This window comes from Haliotis rubra, unplaced genomic scaffold (genome assembly GCF_003918875.1).
Source record: "Haliotis rubra isolate DU_JTF1 unplaced genomic scaffold, ASM391887v1 Scf307, whole genome shotgun sequence".
Lineage (NCBI taxonomy): Eukaryota > Metazoa > Mollusca > Gastropoda > Lepetellida > Haliotidae > Haliotis > Haliotis rubra.
Genome location: NW_025766977.1, coordinates 1154982 through 1177078, shown reverse-complemented (window position 1 = coordinate 1177078; position 22097 = coordinate 1154982). Strand labels below are relative to the sequence as shown.

Sequence of the window (22097 nt, the reverse complement as noted above, 5' to 3'; positions counted from 1 at the left end):
TCAAATGATAGAAATAGCTGCGTTCTGTGGGGCACAACTTTTATTATTTGTTTTAATACAGCATCTTAAAAGTTTTACAACATAGTACACTGAGTTGACTTCATTACTTGACTTGACTTGACTTAAATTCACAGACTTCTTGATGTTACACATTCCTTTAAAGTTTCACTGTATTGTTTTGCGATGTGGGTGTGCCTAACCCAGCAGGCACATCAACGTTGTTTCAACGTTGAGAATAGGTTGATCCTCAACGTTGAAAATAGATTGAAAATAGGTTGTATATGAAAGTTTTTTTGACGTAGATATCCGACGTGGAATCAACGTTGAAGTTTGACCGATTATCAACGTTGCGAATAGGTTGATCCACAACGTTGAAAATAGATTGAAAATAGGTTGTATATGAAAGTTTTTTTGACGTAGATATCCGACGTGGAATCAACGTTGAAGTTTGACCGATTATCAACGTTGCGAATAGGTTGATCCACAACGTTGAAAATAGATTGAAAATAGGTTGTATATGAAAGTTTTTTTGACGTAGATATCCGACGTCGAATCAATGTTGAAGTCTGACATATTATTAACGTTGAAAATGGGTTGTTCCGTGGTTGTGTCTGGGAGGTATTACGCTTTCCTGTAAATAGACTCGCATTTCATCTTTAAACTACAATAAAGTAGCACCAAACTCCTGCATCCAGCTAAAATACCCAAAAAGCTATCTGCAATAAACAGTGTTCAAACAGAAAATTGCAGTAAAAATATTTACCTGATAAAATACTTGGTTAAAATTCCACATTCAATATAATGTTCATTTAAGTTTTATGTCAGTTGGACGTATAATTCCAGTAAGAAGAAAAGATCATTCCAAATTAAGAAAAACTATTTACTGTTGTATTGTTACCTTGAAAAGGTGAAAATTGTCCCGAGAAGACATTTTGTCTGAATTTCAGCTCTTAGACAGACCTCTGAATAAACACAATGCAATTACTTTCACCATGAAAGGGATCCAAGATGACCAGGAACTATACCTGAAGACAGCACATAAAACAAATCACTTTTCATGAAATCTTTATGAACACACACGCACACAGAAAACGTGGTTTAATGCATAATGTAAAATATCACACATGACATAGTCTGTAGGTGATCTCTGTTGTGCTAATAACACAATATCATCTGCATATAGCATCAAAGTGACATTTACGCCACCAATTTCAATACCACAGTTCAGATTTTTCAACACAATTACAACTCCAAAAACAAAATTATCAGCTCCTCTTCTTTCTGCCACTCCCTGCCTGGCGGTCAGGTGGATACTTCAGAAACGTTCCTAACTCTTTCTTGAAATTTGCTTCGGATGCATTCCCATCTCATTCCCTTGAGATAGGACACATTCTGAAATTTTATATTTAAATACATGAATAAGTTATATGGAAGATATATTGTCTTAAATGATTCAAGTATTTGTTTAATCAATCACTTGAAAGGTTCATTTCACTGCTGTAACTTGGCATGTGAACATATGAACAGCATCAATACAAAATATGGCGAAAAGTGTAAACAATTTATATTTTCAACCGAAGGAATGGAAGTTTTCTTAAACATTTTCAAAGAAAATCCTCAATTGCAAGTTGATTATTTAATTAGACTATGAATTACCGGTAGGATGAATTAGACGATGCTTTACTGTCATATATTATTTGCTATGGTCATGATGAAAATGCTGCACTTGGTAATTAACTTACCAGAGATGATTGAATACAACCTTGTATTCTTAAAAGAAAACTTGCCGTTTTGCCCATCAACATTCATTCTTGACATCAAATTGTTTGACATTGTCCTGCAAAACAATGGAAGATTGTTGTTATTCTGTCAGATTTAGTTTTCTTTAGAGATTCTCGGAAATGATTATTTCAAATTAATAGGAGTTGAACTGATGTAGCAATTTTGCTACCAGGAGTCATAAATTGTAACAAAAGCCATTTTACATTAAATGATAAGAAAACAAAATGGGTGGTGGTTCACAGGTCAAAGAACAAGTCTATTGTGGAGGTCTCCCAACACCATTTGTTCCCAAACACAAGGAAGTATGGATCATGGAGTTCTGAAAACAATAATGAGCTCTCATAAGTATACAATATATTCTCTATTATCTACTCTCTCTCTCTCTTTTGTCATTTGTACACTCATAAAACTCAGATAAATAACTTTTTTATAATTCATATATGTTTACACTTAATCTCTTATAGGAACGCTTAGAAAATCTCTTATATAATGAATTATGTGTGCGTATTATCTGCGACGTCATAACTATATGCTTCTCTGAATCATGAACAATAAAATAATGAGATTAAACTCTACATTGTCAGAAATAATCTATCATATCATGAATAATAAGACATTGAATAACATCTCTTACAACTCCAATCTACACTCAAAAAGACTTAAATGTACTCGTAAACAAACATCGTTGGCTAACGCAAATTCTTGGAAACAGTGCATCTCTGACTCTCAATTCCAAGAAATGGAAGTCCTACTCTATTTGACCAAAGGGGTGACAGGTGGCCAAAACATATTAAATGTAGGTTATACACTGAAAATAACTCTGATTTAAAACACTACAAATATACACCTTCTCTCTACTATACTCGATAGATAATCTTAACAAGGGAACATGTACATACAATGCTGATATCTAACAACACCTGTACTTTATATAATGGACTCTTCCAAATCTCAGTATGTTTCACTGCACACATATTAGATTGCAAATAATGAAACTAAGTCATTAAACTAAACATCTCCGGGAGAAATCATTGTCAGTTTTTTCTCTTAAATGATCAACCTTAATATATAAATGAAAATAAAGACCAACTATTATCACCAAAAAAGACCAAACATTATCACAAATATTCAAAACAGGGGGTAATGAAAGAGCATCATCATCTTTCTCTTAAACTTTGTGGTGATATACTGGAAACAAGTGAAATGCTAAAAACGTGTTACCTTAGCCTTGCTCCTTTTATGTGATCCACAAAATTGCTGCCACCCAGTCTTCGAAGATGAGATTTCTGCAAATTCCATTAAATAATCTTATTTCATAATTAAATGTTCCTTACATTAAAATTACTTCTTTTGTATGTAAGATTTTAACCTTTAAGAGACATGAATTATCATATCCCTTCCAAACAAGTGTAAGAATGAAAGTCTGTGGGTGCAGTTTTGTTAATTGTCCCATCAAAGAATCATTAGTGATTAATAAAAGTTCAAATAAATTATATACAATTTCATCCTTAACAAAGACTTTCACAAGACATTTTAAAGTGAAAATTTTCGTTGCATTTCCTTACGCCATTCTCCACCACCCCCTCCCACCCCAATAATATACATATGTTGATAGGGTTCAGGGCGTGCTCAATGCATCATTTACTGATAGATCTATTCAAACGAACAAATGTTCATAATAATGGGATGCAATATAAAATGTTGATTAATCCTATCCGATTTTGTATAGCTGCCCTTAGGGACCGTTCATAATGTATGGCTTTGGGGTGATGTTGATTTTTATGTACAATGTGAATAACACCGCCCCCTCTAAAAGTGTATGAGTATGTACAGACTAAGAGACGGACCACCCTGCATGTCATGTACATTATCTATGACGCCCTCTCCCCTTCCCATAATTTCTAAACATAGTGCGTGTGTACAAAAGTGCTGACCCATTAGCTCCCCTGAACAAAATGGGTGACACCCCACCCCGCCCTCCAACCCTTACAAACAACACCACCACCCGCAGCCATATATTTAATTATGAACGGTTCCTTATATTGATGTACTTCATTGATTATTTGAAAATGTATATTTGCAAAATTCAAATCAGGTGATGGGTACGAAAGGAAATCTTATTCGATTATATAATAAATTATATATGCATGCAAATATATTGAAAAATAACAAAACAAAATTTTGAGAAACATGTACTGTGACATACCGGTAACCTTGTGAGATAAAACATGAGCCCTAATTCAGAGTTTCTTGCTACTGCTAGATTTAAACGGCATTCCTACGTTTTCATTATACATGAAGGACATACTTTACCAAATAAACACCACCATGCCGTGAAGATGGTGAAAATAGAACGATATTGCGTTGAACTTCGCCAAAGTGAACTGACAACGATCAGCTGCCTTTGCGCGCGCGATAATTGTGCGCATGTCCGGATATGGCCAAACGAGGTGATCGAAAGGTCAACATCTGGCTTGTGTTTGAAACAAATTGTCGGGAATTATACAATTTTCACAGTTTTGTGGGAAAATATCGAATGTAATGCAATTTGGATAACTGATGACTTTATACCTAAAACTGCGATTTACGTAATATTTCCGTCCGTGGATCGATGCACAATCAAATAATATATAAGATTATATCTGTCACTAGCTCGATCTTGATCTTTTATGAAAATAATGTTCCGAAATGATAGTTGCTAAGTTGGATACCTATTACCAATATGAATTATGTATCAAATTTGCCAAGGAAACAATTAGTTGACATTTTGTTGGTTCCTTACGTTGAAACAACGTTGACAACTAAACGAATCTCGACTATCTTTCTTTGGTCGCATGATAAACGTTGAATCAACGTTTATGAAAGGTTGATCAACCAAACAACCAAAATTCAACGTTGATTCAACGTTGTGTGCCCGCTGGGAAGCATCTTCGTATTCATTGATTATGAACTCGAAGTCTCAATTGTTTAATGCAGAACTCCACTGTTACAACACGGTTCCAACACATACATGAAAGTCACTTGCGACATGATGAAACATTCATGAGAAATAGATGTAACTGCGCTGAAACTCAAGCATAACCTAGCGTAGTAATAGATTAAAGTGATTTGAAACGTCAGGTGAAACTTTCCTGGCGAATATAGACTTTAACCTGCTTTTTACTTCAAAATAAATCTTCAAAATTATCTCTTCATGACACAAACCGCGTAGCTTTCTTTTAACCGTCAACTTCCGCTCATAACGTCCCAAATTAGAGTTATCCCCCTTGATACCAAACTCACTGTGAGCAGCGAGTTGCACTCAACTTAATAAAAGTGAATGTCTCTGAATAACTGATTCCAATACAGCGTTGGTTTGTCCATAGGCCAAGGAATAAATTCAAGCTTCTGGTGAATTCTCTTTCTGATAAGCATTTTAGTTGCCTGTTGAATCCCAACCTGTCACCTGTAGAAGACCTCAGCAAACAATCACTGTGTAGTTCATTTGCACTGTGCTGTGACACATTCAATAAAAAAAGGGGCAGTGCGGAATTTATTGGTGGTGCATGTAGTGACATTGCGCCAGTGTTAAATGGAGACGCTACATAAAAACAAATAGTTGACTTGAATTGAAAAGGAGGCCTAGTAACAAGGCGGAAAATCAAGTACATCAGTTCATGCTTTTTCGTTACAGAAGGAGCACAAGGGTAGGGAAGTTTGGTACAGATAAAAACTGTGATAATAGGTTTTAAAGACAGTTTAAAAGCTTGAACTATTCTCAAAAACCTGCAACGGTGGTACAAGAGCATATTTTCAAACAGCAGTATTACAAGCAACATCGTCGACATGACAGTTAACGACATTTTGGTCCAAGAGTACAATGTATAACTGCAGCAAATGTACACAGCTTCTTTAATACGGACACATCGTTTGAGCTTAGAAGGTTCTTAAATTCATACAGGTTAGGAAAATTAAATTATATTGGATTGCCGAACTTTGGTTGTGGTTCTGTAAATGAACGAGAACGAGCTAATGAAATCTGTGAGCAATAGCAGATGAATTACAGAGACAATAAATAATGCTTAATTTGAGGTTAGGACACGACGCATATACTTTGCTAAAGCATATAACGTGTGAGGCAGTACAGATCTATCAGAAAACACATCTCGAAACAGTCAGTTGGTCTCAATATCGAAATTGTGTACAGAGATAGGGTAACCCCGGTTGTATCCTCTCCATGGCTGCACAGATATCTGATATCAGTAAAGATCAGGTTTAAACAACAACCCATTGGAACGTTGTTTACAAGATCACAAAGGGAATAGTTCGAATGTGTGCTTCCCAAGCATGCAACCTGTAACATACTAACACGAGACAGTTGCCTGTACTAAACATATTCTTATTATGAACCGCTCTGAGCAAATGCACCTAGTATTGTACGGAGGGACAATCTGGGTCGAGGTCCGTGTTAACACAGTCAACAGGAAATGTTAACAGTGGAAATTGGACTTTCTTGACAAACAACACACTTGTATTACTTTTCTTATCAGCTCTGGTGTCACATTTAAATACTTCTTTTATCATTACGAAATGCCTTTTCAAACTTTCCTAGGAAGGGACCTAAATAATTTAAAAAACATGTTTATCTTTTACTCTGATTGAGTGAATGGCTACAGTCTGACGGCTAAAAGGCACCACAAATGGACTTTGTACCCATGCTGAGATTCGAACCCGACCCGACGTCCCCTACTCTGGGCTACACCTTCACCCCGCCACGGCACTATGTTCTACGGATTTCGCGAAATATTCAGGAATGCAGTTTAACCAAAGTTCTGAAATCAGGATATACAATATTCGGAAGAATAGACACAGAATGAAAGCAATGACAAAACATTACATTATCGTGTTGTTCCCGTGACACATCTGACCCCTGGCAAAAAGACCCTAGAACCAAAAGCTCAATCACGGGTAGTTGTCCTGTCTCTAACCTGTCTCTATCCAGTATTCGTCACGTGGTACAATCTCCCCCTACACCTACTGGGGGGAACGAGGAAGTGAAGGTAAGTTGGCATGCGGGTGATATTTGCCAGATTCTTGGTTCACTACAATTCTACCAATGACCAGCGACAGGTATAACGACATCATTAGTAAATTTAGAATCGACAAGATGGTAATGGTCTTATAATTTGTATTCGAGTCCTTCCTTCTGCTGTGTTGCTTTCTCTGTTGTCGTCATATACAGGTGTATGCATATCTACACTCTAATCTGAGGTGGATCGATCTGTGAACATTGCCTCCAGACTGTAAACTACCATGGCTGTCACCAAGCCTGCAATGATTCATACTGGCTAGTGATGTTGCGTTTATTGGGGCAGGTCCATTTTACCTAATGCAACTGGGTTCAGTGCAGCGTTTGTTTGCGTGACAATACACGTACATAGCTCTGTTAAAAGCGACTGTGGTGATAACTAAACTGCTTTCATTAGAGACAAGTCGAAAGAAATAAAAAGCTTATTATTTCGTATCACATTTTATCAGATGGATAATGGCCAATGGATTGATTGGTTAAACATAACGCATCTACAACGTCATGGTTGCCATGTGCACAAGTCAAGTATTTTGCCCCATGGTGCAGATTGAAGATGTTTAGACGTCGACTGAACGTCCACGTGTTTAGTGGAAGTAGTGTGATTATGTTGACACCAATTATACACAATAGCAGAATCAATCTGGTTAATTTTCGTGGATTCCAGCATGATATCACCAGACCAAACAGCCAAACGATTCACAGCTCAACCAACACGACATATTCAGACCATTTTCCTCACCAAATCTCAACCCAGACAAACACAGAATGAGCGACAGCTTCAACCACAGTCGCGGCCAAGTGGACGACCATTCCCTAATTAGTACTTTCATGGATTCTTTCGGAGAGATATCAGGCTGTTCTTGACTCCCAGGGTTGGCACACAAGATACTGATTGCAGAAAGCCTTGATATTTGACGTTTACCTTCTCCCCACTTCTCCAGAACACATGCCATGCATATATTCATCAGTGGAACCGCTTGTATATTTACAAAATTGAAATAAACACTTACTATCGTGTAGATATTTTTCTGTATTTCACGTGCATCTTCTGTTTGTAGATGGCGACGTCTCAGAAACTGGAGGAATATTTCCTCACATGCACCATATGTACAGAGGTGTTTGACAATCAATGCACCCTTGTCTGTTATCACACATTCTGTCAGAAATGTGTCATCAACTACACCAAAAATAACCCCGAAGCCATCAGTGCCAAGTCTCTGCTGTGTCCTTTCTGCAGCACTATGACGAAAGTGAGTGCCCCTGAGAGACCAATAGATGAGTGGGCGGATGACGTCAAACCGAGCTTTGTCATCCAAGGACTGGTGGACTCTTTTGGCCCCGGATGTAAAGGTAGATACAGACAGCATTGAGTACATTTGATATCAAGCTACTTTCCTTCTTAGCAATTAGGTAATACTACAAACCATACTCAAACTGGCTATGTAATAAACGACATTCAATTAGCTTGTTTGTTCCAACTTGAATAGATAAGAAAGACATATAGGTTATCTCGCCAAGGCTCGCTAAATACAATGTTTATTCCTAATGCAGGATATCAACCATCCCAAAACACACGAGTGTGATAACCTTTTTTATAATACAATGTCATTCTTACTTTATAATTTTAAAAAATGCGATTTAATATTAAATGTGTGCGTAGTAATACGTGACGTCACAAGCTCGGTGACGCAATTTTCTACTGGGTACTCATTTGACTGCGTTACGCCATATAGTTCCTAGTCAGTTTTTTATGTTAAAGCACGTATATTGTTGCCAACAAACTCGCGTGGAACTTCAGAAACCTTTAATTAACCTTTTGAACAGCAAATACACTTTAATATTCGCGTTGTGCACTTGGATTCCTGGTGCCATTCTTTCGCTAACACTAACAGTCGGTCGGGGAACTGATGTTGGTATCTTCGTAAACCTATGAATTTATATCTTCGCTTTGTAATCTACTCCATCAATAATAACCAGGCATGAATTTTCTGGGATCAAAGCACTGACAGTTCCGTTACCATGACCTCTCTAATTTGCTTCGATATCCGTATATGACCCCAACGGATACCGAAAATATTCGTTGGCTTTATCCTCCCGAGAACACTATCCATTGTATGATAAACACAAATATTCGCTGATTGTTTTAAAGTTACGTAAGGGATAGCATGGGGTTGCTGTATGATGCTAGTGACTTTGCTTTTGTAAATATCATGAGGTACATGGAAAAAGTGTTCTTCTTAGGTTCCACTGTTGTGTATGGTCCCTTTAGTGTAACAACGTGTAATTGTAAACATAATGGGTACTGATAGCTACTTTAATCAGTTGTTTTTACCTGATATATACCCTTGAATGCTGCGCCGCTGCATAATTGCCACTTCTGAAATCTGTAGGATAATCAGATGAAAATGATAGGGTCAAACTATTCACTCACATTACAGTCATTTAGATATATACTTGTCAAATATTCTTCATATGTGAAATGTTTACAAATTTTGAGATTTTCTTTATGTGTGACATAGCTGACAGAAATTAAGCTTTAGGTAAATCAGCATATGACAAATACTCATTCACATCAGGTGTATGTGATAAAATATGGCAACATTCATTGCTAGTTTCTTTTCATCAATCTATCCGTTTTTCGTGCAGAGGCAAAAGATTGCACATGCTGTCGGGGAGAAGGGGAGACAACTCCTGCGACTGTGTGGTGTTCGGCATGCGATGACGCCTTGTGTGAAGCATGTGCCAGGGCACACAGGCGTTTTCAAGCCTCTCGTCACCATGACGTACTTGATCTGTCTGGGTCTGAGGTCAATATCTCCAGGAGACGTAAAGTGATGTGTATTGAACACAAGGATGAGTGCATCAAATTCCTGTGCAAAGATTGCGAGAAAGTCACCTGTCACATCTGTTGTGTTATCTATCACAGGAAATGTGAGTCAGTTGTGACACTGGAGTCGGAATTACCTGCATTGAAGTCCCAGCTGTTGAATAAGAAGGAAACTATTTCAAAGAAGCAACTCCAAATGGAAGCAAAAGTTGATGTTGTTACAGTGAACATCATTTCTGCAAAACATCGATATGGAAAAATGGAAGAGGACATCAAGTCGTTTGGAACCAAAGCGAGAGAGAAGATAAAACAAATGGAAAATATACTGCTAGATGAACTGAAAGATGTTCCGGAAATTGAACAACTGGCAGCTGGCTTGAAGACGGGCGAAATGTCAGTACAAATGTACCGACAACAGACTGGCCTGATAGACCAGGCTCTACAATCTGAGTGTGACGTGGATGTGTATGAGATGTATCAGGGATGTGAGGCCGGTGATGTGGAGTTTGATGGAGACGTAGACCAGAATGAGTTGGGAAGAATAGTCAGAATCATGTTTAGACAAAACGCAGACAAGCTAAGTAGAGCACTGGTTGATCTACAGCTGGGTGAGATTGTTGTCTATTATGATGGAATGCAGGACCTAAATGCCGCCTCTGTGTTACAACAAACCAGTAGCGTGCTGGACCTGAAGGCTGGCCCTGTGTCACAAAACACCAGTAACGTGCTGGACCTGAAGGCTGCTCCTGTGTCACAAGACACTGGTAACGTGCTGGACCTGAAGGCTGCTCCTGTGTCACAAGACACTGGTAACGTGCTGGACCCGAAGGCTGCTCCTGTGTCACAAAACACTAGTAACGTGCTGGACCTGAAGGCTGCTCCTGTGTTACAAACACCAGTAGCGTGCTGGACCTGAAGGCTGCTCTTGTGTCACAAGACACTGGTAACGTGCCGGACCTGAAGGCTGCTCCTGTGTCACAAGACACTGGTAACGTGCTGGACCTGAAGGCTGCTCCTGTGTTACAAACACCAGTAGCGTGTTGGACCTGAAGGCTGCTCTTGTGTCACAAGACACTGGTAACGTGCTGCACCTGAAGGCTGCTCCTGTGTCACAAGACACTGGTAACGTGCTGGACCTGAAGGCTGCTCCTGTGTCACAAGACACTGGTAACGTGCTGGACCCGAAGGCTGCTCCTATGTCACAAAACACCAGTAACGTGCTGGACCTGAAGGCTGCTCCTGTGTCACGAAACACCAGTAGCGTGCTGGACCTGAAGGCTGCTCCTGTGTCACAAGACACTGGTAACGCACTGGATCTGAAGGCTGCTACTATGTTACAAGACACTGGTAACGTGCTGGACCTGAAGGCTGCTCCTGTGTCACAAGACACTGGTAACGTACTAGATCTGAAGGCCTGAAGGCTGCTCCTGTGTCACAAGACACTGGTAACGTTAGGGTAGCAGGAGATCTGAATGAGGTATACGTAAGTGACGTAACTGTGTTGATGGTGCATGGTTCCGACACAGCGGTTGTCACAGATACCTACAACAACAGTGTGAAGTCCTTCTACACCTGGAACAAACAGCGAGGTCACAGCAAGCTCAAATTGGAAGGTGCACCACTGGGTGTAACAAGGCTGAGTCACGACCAGGTGGCTGTCACTGTGCCGAACATCAGTCAGATTGTAACAGTGCGAAGCAACCCTGGACTTGTTCTGATGTCAACCATCACAACCATCAAGCAGTACAGGGGTATAACGTGTCTGACACCATCAACACTAGCAGCGGGTTCTGAAAGATGTGTGGATATTCTGGACATGACAGGAAACGTACTAAGGTCAATTAGCCCTGTAGATAGTGAGGAGGAAATTATACATGGTCCAGACTTTCTTTGTACAACAAGAACAGATAACATCCTGGTGTCAGATGACAGTTCCGGGCGTGTCTTGTGCCTGACAGCTGAAGGGGACGTTGTGTTCACCTACCCTGCGACAGGACACACAACTCTGAGAAGTACTTGTGGTATCACAAGTACCAGCACAGGTGACATCCTGGTTACTGACTACGGTGAACATACTGTTGCTCATCTGACTGAGTCGGGACAGTTTGTCAGAAACATACTCACTTCTGTGGACGGTGTCTTGTACCCTTTCGGCGTTTGTGTAGATGGACGTGGCCGTGTGTATGTATGCAATTACATCTCAGGTGAAATTCAAGTTTTCACTTGCAGTGTCATTGTATAGATCACTGATGTTCGATCAACTTATTATTCCATATGAAGATCAGATAAGTAACTACATTTACCATGACCTGTAAACTGCAGACTGACTGACCTGGTGTTGACAGATCGCAAGATATATAGCGTGACTGGGTATAGCTACGTAGTAAATAGCAACTCATCCCAAGGTTTATATGTAAAATGAACGCCCGAGCGGAGAGAGGGTGTTCGTTTACATATTAACCACGGGATGAGTTGCTATTTGACTTACACATTGCGGTTAACGACTGACTAGACATTTCTAAAAAAAAATTCTTATTACTTTTACTTATTTGCGTGTTTGAAAGCAGAAGCAGCCATGGTTATGTCAATTTCACTATGACAAACGTCAGAAATTTCACGTGCACATCATGCAGTGACAGCACTGCGTCAACACCGAGGGTGTGTTCTGGCGCTCAGACATAGTTTTAAACATCGTTGGGATACTTCTCGCAATTTGCTAGTACCGCCATAAGTTATACATTTGGGGAGTTTGTATCATGTAATTTCCATTTTGAAAGAAAACAAATGTTGCAATTATGGGATAATAGTTTTAGGTTGTTTACATTTCTATAACTAAACGAAATACAACATTTTAAAAGGAAACGAAAACAAAAACACATCACTGAAATACAACTCAGTTGTGAGCACATGGTGTTTAGAATAGTCAAGATCACTAGTATGCAAGATGTCGAGTGAGTCGAATGATGAACTGGTTGCAGCAAGACAGAATATTGAGCATTTAAATCAAGTTTTTGGACCGGAGACTGCCAAAAGCATGGATATTTCGTCTAATTATTCCGATATTAGTGACGATGAAGACACCGTTGAAAATACCCGTTACAAGTTCCTGTCAACTGACTTGGATATTGAAGAGCGCGCACAGCACGCCGTTCCCAAGAACACACGTCGGAGGAACAAATGGGTGGTGAATACCTTCAGCGACTGGGCTATTTGGAGGAATAACAACCGCCTTAATGAAGAGAAGATTCTTACCATGCTTGATCTCATGGATGACGCACAACTATCATTCTGGTTGATTAGTTTCGTGAGGGTGACAACAGCAACCAAACTCTACGAGAAAGGGATCCCCGAACAACTCATAATGGAACGACCTGGGCACATGAGTGTTTAAGGTAAGTTGTTTCGTGTTTGATTAACAAATGTACACAGTTCATGCTAAATCCTTTTGATTTGACAACATGGAACTATTTGAAAATTACAATTTAAGATTGGGGGGGGGGGGGGGGCGGTATCGGCAGGTGGAAATAAATAAATATAAGTATCAATGGACTTGTTTGAATTTTATAAATGGGCGTATGTGGACTGAGTTAATATGTTCATATCGTATCGCTTAGTCATGTTCATGTTTGTCACAAATTGCATAGAAAAATCCATTTTAATTAATCATTATTAAAATTAATTGACATATCTTAAATCACACAAATACTTCTCCGGCCAGTGCAACAGCAACTGACTGTAGTACAGATGTGAGTGAGAAGACTGATACCGCAGCCCCGAGCGAGATCAGATGCACGAGTGATGTTCCTCCAATGTCAGGTGGAATCATTTTGGCATAAAATTGCACCATCAATGTAGTCATCAAGAAATAAAATATGAAGTGTGTCGTTTCTTCAACTCCATATTACTTCAACTCAATATTGCTTGAGGCGAAGCCGAGAGTAATATTCAAGAAATCCTGACGTACCTTTAACCGAGGGAGGATACAAAACTGAGGCGTAGCCGAAGTTTTATGTATCCGACGAGGATTCGTTTGTCAGGCTTTTTAGACTGATCTCGTAACGTTATCCTGGATTTAAAGCCAACCAACCTCTGATGACGTCACAAGAGGTTGATATGAAAAATAAACAGCTATCTATTGTAAAGACCATATCATCCCAAGGTGTGTAATGTATAGTGTGATTGAGCGTGAGTATTGTACTGTGTGGCTGGGTATACCTACTGTATAGCTTCACTAAGTGTGAGTAACATATAGTGTGGCTGGGTATAACAAGTGTATAATATAAGTATATCTAATGAACTCTGTGACTGAAGAAAAATGATGCTTTGTCGTCATTGAGTAACATTTGAATATCATCTGAACTACTGGTAACATATGCAAGGCCTAGCAGGGCCATAGTCAATGAAGACACACTTACTGGTATCAGTGCATGTCACCTTTATCTTAATTGTTGAATATAATATGCACATAGGGGTTCCTCCACTATATTGTGAAATTAATTAAATTTGTTAATTAATCCATTGATGTGTTTTGTTTCTCAAGGTGGAGTTATATTCTGTCATTGTTAACAGCCCATTGTATGTAACATTTGCTTTAGTGCTAATTACCTTTATCAAAAAGGAGAATACTAAGAAACAGCTATTTTTCCATAGGGGTAAACCATTCCGATAGTCACCTTACATTATTAAAATTGAAGAAAAATGTTTTTGTAAAATCGAGATAAACACGTAATAAACGCAGTCATGCTTCCTCCTGATACAGAAACACCCGCGACTTACTGAGCATATGTGCCAATGGCTTCCTCTTTGATTTGCCATGCCAACCATGGGTTCTGAAGCAGTGAAAGATGTCATATATATATAATGTGTGTGTGTTTGTGTGTGTTTGTTTGTTTGTTTGTTTGTTTGTTTGTTTGTGTGTTTAGTGAGTGAGTCTAGTTTTAAGCCGCACTCAGCAATGTTCCAGCTATATGGCGGGTATGTTTAGTACACTGGATTATTGTTACTCGGAGTTTCATGCACACACAAACACAAGTGTTCTAGGCGGCTATCTCTAGATATATATATATGCCCAATCTAAATTATTTTGCGCCGTATGCAGCTAGAATGTTACTGCCAGCCGTCATGAACAACAAACGATCAAATTATCAGCTTGCTAAAATGGATGTGTTTGAGCTGTCCGCTGGATGCAGCTAGCGTAGTTGTGTTGGAGTAGCCAGTTGTCACTCGAGACAGCAGTCTGCAAGGAGTTGGGCTTCATTATGACCCCACCCAGCAAGCTCAGTGTCACAGCGAAGAAGTTAATCACCCCGCGAAGGTCCCCATCAGCCAATGATACGGGAAGGTTTATCTTACAATGTGTTGGTTTTTCATCAGGAAAAAGCCAGGTCTCAGTGTAATATGAAAATATCCAAGGTAAGGTTGATGCAGCTTGTGTTGTTGCCTTGCAGTAGCCCGATCTGGCAAGAGACACAAGTAAGCAGAGTGTCAAAGTTGGAGAGTCAAGCATCATGCTAACGATCAGAGCAGACAGCTATGTAGGTATGTGTACTTTATAATGCGAATTCCGGTACCAAAGATCCAACTTGACCCTGATAGCCATGTGATCTGTTACTGCTCTCAGACACACTCGGGAAACAGAGCTGTATCAGGTATAGGTTATTTAGAATGGTCATAAAACAGGGCATACTTGACCTTGTTTATTGGAAATACGTTGATCAAACATTTGGAAGCAGTTCAGGATCGAGCAGTAGTAACATCATATCAAACAAAACACAGAACCTTTATTATGGGATAACTTAAAAATTCAGCTGGAAAACAGCTACTGTATCATTTACACGGAGTTCAAATATTTTCTCAAAGGTGTTCAAATGGCGAGAAAGGTGGCATTTAAATAGACGAATCCAAGATATGTTGACGAAATATTGATATCTATGATGTTGCGCAAAGATTCCAGGCACACGTGACATTTGCTTCAGTGCTAATTACCTTTACCTTATAATAACTTGGAACTGAGGTCATATTCCAAGGTAAGATATTGTCCAACAAATGCAGTGCCACTTGACATTATACACGCATACTGTCTCAATATTGTTATGTGTAGATATGATAGGCATAGTAATGTCGGTAATGTATCTGTGGGTCTACACACCAACTTGTGTGAGATGAGCAGCAAGGGGAAGGTCACACACAGGAAACATAACACCATGGCTGAATTACCACACATAGGAAATATAACACCATGGCTCAATTACCACACAAAGGAAACATAACACCATGTCTGAATTAGTACACACAGGAAACATAACACCATGGCTTAATTACCACACACAGGAAACATAACACCATGTCTGAATTACCACACACAGGAAACATAACACCATGGCTGGATTACCACACACAGGAAACATAACACCATGGCTTAATTACCACACACAGGAAACATAACACCGTGGTTGAATTACCACACACAGGAAACATAACACCATGGCTGAATTACCATACACAGAAAACATAGCACCATGTCTGAATTCCCACACACAGAAAACATAGCACCATGTCTGAATTACCACACACAGGAAACATAACACCATGGTTGCATTACCACACACAGGAAACATAACACGATGGCTTAATTACCACACACAGGAAACATAACACCATGCCTGAATTACCATACACAGGAAACATAACACCATGGCTGAATTACCATACACAGAAAACATAACACCATGTCTGAATTACCACACACAGAAAACATAGCACCATGTCTGAATTACCACACACAGGAAACATAACACCATGGCTGAATAAACACACACACGAAACATAACACTATGTCTGAATTACCACACACAGGAAACATTACACCATGGCTGAATTACCACACACAGGAAACATAGCACGATGGCTGGATTACCACACACAGGGAACATAACACCATGACTGAATTACCAATTACAGGAAACATAACACCATGTCGGAATTAGTACACACAGGAAACATAACACCATGGCTGTATTACCACACACAGGAAACATAACACCATGTCAGAATTACCACACACAGGGAACATAACACCATGGCTGGATTACCACACACAGGAAACATAACACCATGGCTGAATTACCACACACAGGAAACATAACACCATGGCTGAATTACCACACAGGAAACACAACACCATGGCTGAATTACCATACACAGAAAACATAACACCATGTCTGGATTACCACACACAGAAAACATAGCACCATGTCTGAATTACCACACACAGGAAACATAACACCATGGCTGAATTACCACACACAGGAAACATAACACCATGGCTGAGTTACCACACACAGGAAACATAGCACGATGGCTTGATTACCACACAGGGAACATAACACCATGCCTGAATTACCATACACAGGAAACATTACACCATGTCGGAATTAGTACTCACAGGAAACATAACATCATGGCTAAATTACCACACACGAAACATAACACCATGGCTGGATTACCACACACAGGAAACATAACACCATGTCTGAATTAACACACACAGGAAACATAACACCATGGTTGGATTACCACACACAGGAAACATAACACCGTGGCTTAATTACCACACACAGGAAACATAACACCATGTCTGAATTACCACACACAGAAAACATAGCACCATGTCTGATTTACCACACACAGGAAACATAACACCATGTCTGAATTAACACACGAAACATAACACTATGTCTGAATTACCACACACAGGAAACATAACACCATGCCTGAATTACCACACACAGGAAACATAGCACTAAGGCTGCATTACCACACACAGGGAACATAACACCATGCCTGAATTACCACACACAGGAAACATAACACCATGTCGGAATTAGTACACACAGGAAACATAACACCATGGCTGGATTACCACACACAGGAAACATAACATCATGTCTGAATTACCACACACAGGAAACATAACACCATGGCTGGATTACCACACACAGGGAACATAACACAATGTCTGAATTAGTAGACTTTTACTACCGTGTTCCTTCACTTGTCCATCAGTCGCTAAACCTGGTCATTGTTAGAATTGTAGTGTACATCTGGCAAATATCGCCAGCACGCCCACTAACCTTTACTTCCTCGTTCCACCCAGGCGGACCCGGGAAGATCCGGGGTAGAATAAGTCTTCAGCAACCCATGCTTGCCACAAAAGGCGACTATGCTTGTCGCAAGAGGCGACTAACGGGATCAGGTGGTCAGGCTCGCAGACTTGGTTGACACATGTCATCGGTTCCCAATTGCGCAGAATGATCATCATGCTGTTGATCACTGGATTGTCTGGTCCAAACTCGATTAGTTACAGACCGCCGCCATAAATTTGGAAAATTGTTGAGTGTGGCTAAACTAAAGTCACTCACTTTCACTCCACCCAGGCAGTGTAGAGGAAAACTGGACCCCGTGATGAATAGCTACTGGTTAGCCAACCGTTATTGATCTCTGGGTTGTGAATATATTTTCCTTCGGAGAGGGCATCAGGGCGGCAGGGGACGGAGGTGTCACGGAAATAAAACGTTGCTTTCATTCTATATCTTTTCTTACAATTATAGGATTGTGTAACCTATTTTTCTATAAACTTCAAATCTGAAAATTTCACAAATTCCGCTGTACACAGGGCCGTGGAGGGGGAAGGTTAGCCAAGTGGTGAAACTCCGTCCGAGGTCGGGTTCGAAGCCCCCTAATGTGTGAAACCCGTGTGTACGTGTTTCAGGGGGTCCTTAACCCGTTCCGTAACCTCCAAGAAGACTCGTCCCCGTTTCGATACTTGTTATGTGTAAAGATACGAAAAAAACAATCAAATCGTGCGTTTTGGTTTGATAAAAATAATCCCGAGTAATTAAATCGTTTATGACATTATAATTCATTGTTTAAAAAATCAAAGGTTGCGATGTCTTCATGCTAAATTGGGATGCCCTTTCCAATGACTGTTGGCACAGTAGATGTATTTGCAATCTGGACATTCTGTAATCCGATTATCGGCTATGGGATGCCCGTTCCAATCACTGTCGGCAGAGTAGATGTATTTACTGTCTAAACATTCTGCAATCAGAATTATCAGACTTATCTAATGACAAACTAATTTCCCGATAAGATTTTAGTTGGTGCCTTAGATCTGTAGCCGTTTTCGCCAAGTCGAGGTTCCTTTATGTCCAAATCGTGCCGTTTTCGCCAGGTGCCGTTTTGCTGTGGTGACGTTTTAGCCTGAATCCTTTCATTCTGACATGTTTGGGTTTTTTTGCTCATTCTTATATATCTCAACAAATTTATTTAAAGTTCCACTTGGTGTATGACAGCAAGATAACGCAAATGTTCAGTTTGAGAAATATTTTAAAGTCATTTTTGAGTATCTGCTTTGGGATTTAATGTAGAAGTTTTAAAATAAAACAAATCGCATTTGTGATTATTCAACCCTATTTAGAAATACAACTAGAAACATAAGGTGAACAGCTGGTAATAATTACGTCATAATATGTCTTTAACAAATATGTTTTTCTCCGTCTTTTAGTTGTATCAAAGAGGTTTAATTCTTGAGAGTAAATAAGCAAATAGAAAAACGGCGATACAATGTGTGCTTTGGTGATATTAAGTACCACTGGAATGAAACAGGAATAGAGTTATATTTCCTGTTTACAGTAGTTCTGATGTTCATGCGTCAATATGAAATCCTTCCACAGGGACACGAGTGGCTATTCGGTTTGTCTCGTAGCAACACCAGTTGTCACGAATGGGAAAAGTACTACCCTGTGTCCTCCTTCCCATATGGAATAATAAATCTGTGTCTTCATGTTGCTGACATTACAGTGCGAAACAACTTCAAACCCAGCTCGTGATGAAAGCATTTTTAGCTGACATCTGCACTGATACAGGTCAAAGACGTCGTGGATCCCACACGCACGGGAATGGGAGCTGAGATACCACATAATTGGGCACAGCAGAATTCTGGCATGTCCAAGGATGTAACTCTGTTCAGCGAATCGCGGTGCTTCACACGATTGGTCCACCCACGGCCAATCAAAACTACTGGCAGTAATAACAAAGTTTGCAAGTGGAGAGTCTTTGTACGTCTTTTGACGATCTGGTTGTCTGTTGGCAATCTGAAATGTTTTATTGCGTAATTGGCAACTATGACAGTAATTTCAGTATTTGCCTTGAACAACAAATTTGAACCAACAAACAGAAGATCTTTACAGGTGAAATGGCATAATCCTTCACTTGAAAAAGTGGTGCCTTCGACTGCTCGATAAGTCAGTCTGTCAGTTCCTTCATTAAGAATATACTTTAGAATAAGATTTGGTCACCCCTTTTACTGTGATCCTCACTAATATTGACGAACTGTATGGATAACAAGTTCTTTATTTCGTCAGTGCGACGTTTCCGTACAAATTCTTTTAACTTTTAACTCTTCAGTTTATTATGGTCAGAATATTGAGACATATTCTTGATAATAAAAAAGTTTCCAATTAATACAACTCTAAATCTTAGCTGGTAACCAGTGCATTATTTCATGCATAGTTTCTGATAATATCAGTTCAGAATGTAAATGGTACAACATTGTAAATGTTCAAACTTAGTTGTGTACAATTTCCTGCTTTTGTATTGCAGCAAAACTCCAGCAGAGACCCGTCAAGACTTCTCTCTCTGTACGAGGAATTTATCATCACTCTGATGCGCCTACGACGAGCTAATGATGTGGAACAGTTGTCTGACTTGTTTGGTGTTTAAAATTCTCACAGTAGTAGAATTTTTCAACACATGGGTCAATCTGATGTGCAAAGAATTATGTTTTCTTATCAAATGGCCTTCCACAAGACAGGTGAAACATAATCTTCCTAAATGTTTTAAATATTTTCCAAATACCAAAGCAGTTATTGATTGTACAGAATTTCTACTTAAAAAAAACGAGTATTCCTTCAAGCCAGAGAGTAACATGGTCATCTTATAAACATTGAAATACTTTAAAGTGTTTAGTTGCTTGCTGTCCAAAAGGTTCATTAACTTTTGTTTCAAAGTTGTGGTCAGGCAGCATTTCGGATAGGAAGATAGTTCAACAATCTGGTTTCTTAGATTTACTCTCTGAACATGATGACATCATGACTGATAGAGGTTTTTTAATTAGAGATCTATTAGCCTTTAGAAAGACAACTCTCAACATACCACCATTTTCTCATGGGAGACAACACAGTTCAGTAGTAGTTACTAAAACTAGGAGAAGAGCAAATGCTAGAATACATGTGGAGAGAGCTATTGGGAGACTAAAAGAATATAAATTATTACAGGGTGTTATTCCTTTGAAATTAAAAGGTTCTCTTTGTCAGTGTGTAAATGTAGCAGCTTCACTGTGTAACTTGGACAATGTTCTTGCTAAATAGATGTCCAAGTCACTCAGAAGAAATATCTCAATACCGTAACCAGGAAGTTTCAGCCAAAGCTGACAAACATCTTCATCTATTTTACTTGCTTAAAGCCTGCAATATTGAAGGAAGTAATTTTTTTACATAAATATTTTTGATTTTTCTAATCATAGACTCAAAGAACTGTTCATGAAAAGGTACATTAATAACATGTATACCTTTCCTTGTGTATATTACCAAATCACAGGGCTGAAATCTATATATACCTAATTGGCCTTAAATTTGATAATAATAATCACTATCATCTTTAAGATGACAATTACCATCTTTCAGGTAACATCCCCTACATTGTGCAGCAGTTTTAGGATCACAGTCTCCCAAAGCCCATGGACATTTAATTTCTAATAATTTGTTTTGATGATTTTCTTTGCATTGACATTCAACTGAACCATCCACTGAAGTACCAAGGAAAGGATTTTCTTTATCAATCAATAAACCTTTGATTTTCACTGATAACTTTTTATGTCTCCTACTTTCAATCTGTTTATACATTTCTTTGGCCTTGCTTTCTTTTTTTCTACCCCACACAATAGAAGATGGTACATTGCTATTTTCAATGCTAAGACTGTCATGGAGCAAACATTTCACTAACTTTGAACAATCAATGGTATTGTTTTTTCCAAAAGAGTCTGCCCTGGTGCAAACACGTTTAAAATTGGAAGTGGTCACCATGCTTTTTCTCATAACTGGCCATGTAGGATTCTCACTCTGCCCTGTGGTTTCATGTTCAATGTGAGTAATGTCATCACAACAGTATCTGAGTCTATTCATTACATCCTCAGATATGTCAGAATCTGGAGGCAAGTCAAGGGCCTCTAGTTTGTAGATCAGGGACATGGCAGCACATTCCTCACTAATTTTAGTTGCTTGAGTCTCTGTGTAAGTGGGATCAAGGAGGCTCTCCAAGGCACAAGCATTAGGATTTATCTGCAATTATGAAAGTGTTTCA

At 39.2% G+C, this 22097-nt stretch overlaps 1 protein-coding gene across 1 annotated transcript; it reads left to right on the top strand.

Annotated features, from left to right (window-relative positions):
- The first annotated feature begins 8091 nt into the window (after window positions 1-8091).
- Window positions 8092-20459, top strand: LOC124282945. The gene is made up of 4 exons (XM_046718998.1): window positions 8092-8200; window positions 9497-10070; window positions 11082-11784; window positions 20340-20459. Exons 1-4 carry the CDS (start codon window positions 8092-8094, stop codon window positions 20457-20459), a joined length of 1506 nt encoding a protein of 501 aa, XP_046574954.1.
- The last annotated feature ends 1638 nt before the right edge of the window (window positions 20460-22097 follow it).

Excerpts from the sequence above, each read along its gene's own strand:
- LOC124282945 (XM_046718998.1), top strand. The coding sequence starts at position 8,092 with ATGACGAAAGTGAGTGCCCCTGAGAGACCAATAGATGAGTGGGCGGAT. Across the intron at positions 10,071-11,081 it reads GGCTTGAAGACGGGCGAAAT|ATCTGAAGGCCTGAAGGCTG; the intron begins GTCAGTACAAAT and ends GTAACGTACTAG. Across the intron at positions 11,785-20,339 it reads TGACTGAGTCGGGACAGTTT|CAAAACTCCAGCAGAGACCC; the intron begins GTCAGAAACATA and ends TTTGTATTGCAG.